The sequence below is a fragment of the Cryptomeria japonica genome, chromosome 10, assembly GCF_030272615.1.
Source record: "Cryptomeria japonica chromosome 10, Sugi_1.0, whole genome shotgun sequence".
NCBI classification, from domain to species: Eukaryota; Viridiplantae; Streptophyta; class Pinopsida; order Cupressales; family Cupressaceae; genus Cryptomeria; species Cryptomeria japonica.
The window spans coordinates 301,248,712-301,254,944 of record NC_081414.1 but is presented as its reverse complement, the minus strand read 5'-3'; the positions used below and the strand labels follow the sequence as shown (position 1 = coordinate 301,254,944).

The 6,233-nt window shown below is 43.2% G+C and overlaps 1 protein-coding gene across 1 annotated transcript; it reads left to right on the top strand.

Annotated features, from left to right (window-relative positions):
• Positions 1-434: 434 nt before the first annotated feature.
• On the top strand, positions 435-2,154 carry LOC131048228 (UDP-glycosyltransferase 85A1). Its single transcript, XM_057982119.2, has 2 exons — positions 435-944; positions 1,044-2,154. Exons 1-2 carry the CDS (start codon positions 461-463, stop codon positions 1,955-1,957), a joined length of 1,398 nt encoding a protein of 465 aa, XP_057838102.2. The 5' UTR covers positions 435-460; the 3' UTR covers positions 1,958-2,154.
• The last annotated feature ends 4,079 nt before the right edge of the window (positions 2,155-6,233 follow it).

Here is a 6,233-nt window from a genome sequence, read left to right as displayed (position 1 = left end):
AGGCCTAATTATCATATCTAAAAATCCAAGCATATTCCATAAAATAAGGAGAAAATATAATGATTATACTAAGAAGTGGAATGAAAAAACCCTAAGACATTCAATCCGTACTATATCTGATAGCTATACAACTATATTAGAATACTTTTATCATAAAATATAACTATTAAAATAATAAGCAGACAATGTTAAATGAACAAGAAATCTTGAATAGACCTTCCAAATTTTAAATTAGATATTTAATCTATATATTTAAACCCTAGATATTTAATCTATATATTGAAGAGATCCGGAAAGCTAGATAAATACAATCCCTATATGATATCGCCTAACAGACAAAAGTTGTCAGGCGAGGGTCCCTTCTCAAAACGATGTTTTACCCATTATATTTTGGCGTCTTTACTAAGAATAATCTTAAATCTGTGCTGCTCTGGAGAGGCGTAAGGAGCTAATCTCAGCCATGGCTCCTCACGCGCTTCTCGTTCCTTTTCCTGCACAAGGTCACATTAATCCCATGATGCAGCTCGCCTGGAAGCTCGTCTCTCATGGATTCCTTGTCACTTTCCTCAACTCCGACAGCAATCATAACCGTATGCTCAAAGCCAACACTCTAAATTCCTTGCGTGATAACATCAGAATGATATCTGTTCCCTTCCAATTCCCAGCTATGGATACTCCAGAACGTCTTGCAAACACTATGGAGTTGTTGGAAAAGGGCATGGGGCCTTCTGTAATCGATCAAGTTGTTCAGGAAATAAACGCCAAGGAAGAAGAAAACAAGGTCACCTGTATAATTGCGGACGTCTGGATGTGCTTTGGCTTACAGCCGGTAGCCATGCTCCATAAAGTTTCCCTCGCCTTTTTTCACACTGGTTACGTTTCACTCTTCGCCATTCTCCACATTACTGCCAATTGGGTCTCGCATGGCATCCTTCCTTCAGATGGTAACATATAATCATACCCTGTCAATCGATTTTACTTTTTATTTCATGATGCAAACGATATTTAAAAACCTTTTTCATCTTTGTGCGTTTTGTGTGAAGGAATTCCGAAGGAAGATAAAACAATTCAATATCTTCCCTCCATGCCGCCGCTGCATCCTGGAGAGCTTCATCGGTACTGGGCAGGCGAATACATGTTTCGGAAAGGGATTCGCATGGCAGAGGAAATCAAGCACACTAAATGGATGCTCTTCAATTCTTTCTTAGAGATTGAAGCTCCAGTAGTCGAAACATTGTCCAAAGAAGTGGGCGTGTATCCAATAGGCCCTCTAATTGCTCCTGAGTTTCTCAAATGCACGACGAGCACTAAGGTCCAACCAAGTTTCTGGAAAGATGAGACGGAATGCTTACAATGGTTAGATAAACAGTGTGCCCGCTCTGTGATCTACATATCTTTCGGAAGTTCTACAGTTCTGAGCGAAAAGCAAGTGGAAGAACTTGCTCTGGGAGTCGAGGCCACCCAGAGGCCATTTCTGTGGGTTGTGCGCTCCAATCTAATGAGAGGAAGCAAACCTGTTTTACCTGCTGATTTCTTGGAGCGAGTAAGAGATAGGGGTTACATAGTTTCGTGGGCGTCACAGTTAGAGGTGTTATCTCATCCTTCCGTAGCCTGTTTTGTGACTCACTGTGGGTGGAACTCTGTGCAGGAAAGCATCACCATGGGCGTGCCCATGCTTTGTTGGCCTTATATCGCAGACCAGTTTCTTAACAGCATGTATGTTGTGGATGTGTGGAAATTGGGTTTGCCATTAAATGCGAATAGTCAAGGAATTCTAGAGAAGGGGGAGTTTGTGAAAAGTGTAGAGATTTTGCTGGAATCGAAACAAGGCCTGGAGATAATAGAGGAGTCCAGAAAGTTGAAGATAATTGCTAGGGATGTAATCGAGGAGGGGGGCTCCTCGTGGATTAACTTTAATCTATTTGTCACGGTCATGAAGCGACCACCGAATGAATAACTTGCTTTCTGGATCGAATGATTTGCTTTCTGGATCGATTGTTTTGTTTGCTTTCTGATCAGGTCGTCCCTTGGGTCATCTATGTGGTTACAACACATTCTTTCTTGTTCAGCAATCTGTTTTAAAATCAAACAATGTTGTGCTAAAGGCTATTTTGTTAAGAAATGGGCCTTACTTAGGTAGTAATCATGTTTTCATTTGGCTAACTCTTTATCTAGATAGTGAAAGGTGTTAATGTTACGATCTTTCATCAATTATGATGATGCTATTGTATTATAGATGTGTCTTTGGTATTGTTGTTGGCTTGAGTTTTCTATAAAGAATGTTAGTAATATAATTTAAATTTTTTATATTTTGTTAATAATATAATGTAAAGACAAAGCATTGAGAAATTTTCAATTTCAAATTTGTTAATTTGTATATTCTTTTTAATTCAATTCAATAATTTGTAATGTCTTTAAAAATTTCTCTCTTATGCAATTTAATGAGATTATAATTGTTCTAAGATAACTAAATTATGAAACGCGTTGTAATCAGATGTACATAGTCTGAATATAGATGTAAAGGGCTGTTGTCTCGGGGAGATTAGTAGGCTTCTGGGGTGATAAGTCCCTTCCGATTCTCAGTAGGTGGAAGTTGTGGTGATTGACAAATGGTTAATGCCAAGCTACAGTTGCGTGAGAACTGGATGAAAAACTTATATAGGGGGAAGCAGAGTACCCTGCCATTCACGAGAAAACATTTCTACAGTGTGCTTTACTTTCCCAGGCGAAGGTTCATGGTGGAGAAATCCAAGGAGGACCAAAATAGCATTCCAACGAGCAAAGGTGTTCAGAGCGATTGCAAAACAGAGGTGAAGTAGAAGCAGTAGCAGAGAAGTAGTGAGACTTGGAGTCCCCGTTCAGGGAGGGGGCTTGGGTTGTGTACATGGTAAGTCATCGTGGGCTCACGAGAGAGTCAGTGGTGTGCCCAGTTGAGTTCCAAAGGAGACAGAGTCTTTCTGGATTTGGAGTCTACGTGAAAAGCTACAGCCAGGGGCGAGGTGTAGTGGTATCTATACCGGTGTTTCAAGAGTGAACGCAGATCCAGGGGCGAGAACTTGTAATCGGGTGCTTGGGAAGTACTCGGGGTAGTGACCAATGACATAGTTGGAATTGTTCATAGACTGGGCTAGGGGCCATTTCTTCAAATCAATAAAGCTATTCCGCTGTGCAAGTTTGTACGTGTTGTGCAAGTGTGTGTGTGGAGGTTCTAGAGCTTGGGAGTGCTTACAGGCGTAGTCCGAGTTCTTGGAAGTTCTTGGATCTCACAGACAAGTACCTAAAAGATCGTCGGTGCCGCACGGGTAAATCTAGCCCCGTGATAGTTGAGAGCACAAGGTTTTTGATACCCCCAAGCTAGCACACTAAGAGGGTTAAGTTTTTCAGCAGTTATGGCCAAGGGTGGGGCTGCTGATAGGGAGTCAGAAGGAGAGCAAGGCTCACCCCGTACTCACGTCACTGAGAGGTCCAAGACAAAGGAAAGGCTTGTTGAGGTGACCAACCGTTTGGAGTCTTTGGAAGACGAGGTGTTGCCAAGGCGCATGGAGACTGTAGAAGGACGATTGGACTTAGCTGAAGGAGATATCAAGGATCTCCAAATCCTGTATGGATAGGAACAACAAGAACGAGTTAGACTCGAAGGCGAGTTGAAGAAGGCTCTCCTAGAGATCGAGTTTGTCAAGAGTTGTGTTTCTCAAGAAGGGATTACCAAGGGAGCAAGAGTGACACCACCTAAAATATATGAGGGTGATCGAGATGATAAGATCATGGAGAATTTCTTCTTTGACATGGGAAGGTACCTGAAATCCATGAGGGGATTGATGGACAAAGAAAAGGTGGAGACGGCCACATGATTCCTCAATGAAGCAGCTAAGCTTTAGTGGAGGGCCAAACTTCAGGACATGGAGGCTGGTAGTCAAGGTAGACACATGGAATGAGGTGCAGGATGCACTCAAGGAGCAGTTCAATCCAAAGAATGCAGGTTGGACCTCCTTCAAATAGCTTTCAGACCTAAGGCAAACAAGGAAAATCCAAGATTACATCAAACCTTTCCGGGTACTTATGTTGGAAATTCCAAATATGGATCAAGACCTTAAGTTGTATCACTTCTTGAAAGGTCTGGCACCGTGGGCTCAGAACGATCTCCAGAAGATGAAGGTTCCAAATGTTGAGGATGCCATTTCAGTCACAGATCGACTGGTTGACTACAAGGATTTGCTGAAGGCATCAGGTGCTTCAGGTGGATCCAATCCGCCGAGAAAAGATAAGAAGCAGTTCCAACCCAAGGATGATGGAAAGTCTAAGGGAAAGGAGGACTCTTCTAGCAGCAAACAGAGTGGGACAGGAAAGTCCTCAAATGGTAAAGGTTCTAGCAAAGGTTCAAAAGACGTTGAGTCAAAGAATGACAGGAGAGGGCGTGGGTGTTTCATCTGTGGAGGCTCATAGCATTGTGCGAGAGAATGTCCGCAATGGCAGAGGTTGAACTCTACATAGATGGTAGTAGACCAAGATGGTCAGATTGCAGTGATGGGTGTGATCCAGTGTTTGGGTGAGTCAATACCACCGAGCAGCCTAGGGCTATGCCTGTCGAACCTAAGAATCGAAACAAGTTGTGTTACGTGGAGGCCCAGATGAGTGGGAAGTACACAGTGGCCATGGTGGATATAGGAGCCACTCACAACTTTATCTCAGCCAAGAGAGCTCGAGATCTGGGGTTGAAGGTGCAAGCTAATGCATGCTCCTTCAAGGCGGTGAATTCCCCTTTCAAAAAGATACATGGTATTGTCTGGGACATACCACTGAAAGTTGGCTTGTGGCAGGGTTGCATGGATTTGACAGTGATCGAAATGGATGATTTCGAGTTGATTTTGGGTCAGGAGTTCTTGAAGATTGGCAAGGTTGTGGTGATACCTCACTTGGATTCTTTGGTGTTTTTAGATCCGAAGCAGACATGCTTGGTGAAGATGACAGAGAAGCGACAGTCTGGGAAGGCTCCGATGATTTCAACATTGGGAATGAAAAAGGCGGCCAAGAAGTATGGTAAGGAACCAATGTTTCTAGTAGCGCTACTTGGAGGTTGGGATGAACTTGAGGATGTGTAGGAGACACCCATTCCACTTGAAGTAGAGGAAGTCAAATTCTAGAGTTTCAGGACACAATGCCTGTCAAGCTACCCGCTCAACTCCCAGAGAGGAGAACTGTAGATCACAAGATTGAAATGGTACCAGGGACGAAGCCATCAACATAGGCTCCATATAGGTTATCTGGTCTAGAGATGGTAGAATTGAAGAGGCAGTTGGAGGAGCTACTTGAGGTGGGTTACATCAAGCCATCCCGTTCTCTGTATGGGGTGCCCGTGTTTTTCCAAAAGAAGAAAGATGGAACATTGAGGTTATGTATTGACTTCAGGGCCCTGAACAAGTTGACCATCAAAAATAAGTATCCCCTTCCTCTTATTGCTCATTGTTTTGATCGATTGTCTAGGGCAAAGGTCTTCAGAAAGCTTGATCTTAAGCAGGGCTACTATCAAGTGAGGATTGCAGCAGGAGATGATGAGAAGGTTGCATGTGTGACTAGGTATGGGTCATACGAGTTCATGATGATGCCGTTTGGGTTATGCAATGCACCCGCAACATTTTTTACACTCATGAACTATGTGTTCCGACCTCTGTTGGATAAGTCTGTGGTGGTGTATCTGGATGATATACTAGTTTACAACAAGAACATGGAGGAGCACAAGCAACACTTGGCAGAAGTATTTCAATTGCTCCGGGAGAACAAAATTTTTGTCAAGAAGGAGAAATGTGCATTTGCTCAGGAAGAGGTGCACTTCTTGGGGCATATTATTGGAAAAGGTTTCATTCATCCAAATCCAAAGAAACTAAGAGGAATATGGGATTGGGAACCCTTGCAGAATATTCATGAAGTGAGGTCGTTTCTTGGTTTGGCGAATTACTACAAGAGGTTTATTGAAGGGTTTTCTAGATGTGTTGCACCCTTGACAGAGCTTCTAAAGAAGGACCGAAAGTGGAAGTGGTTAGACAAGTGTCAGACGACCTTTGAGACACTCAAGGAGAGACTCATGTCGACGCTAGTGTTGGCATTACCTGATTTCACGAGGCCATTCAAGGTTCAAAGCGATGCTTCAGACTTTGCAGTCGGAGGGGTGTTGATGCATGGACATCCAGTGGCTTATGAGTCGAGAAAGTTGCAGGATAGGGAGAGGAATTACCCTG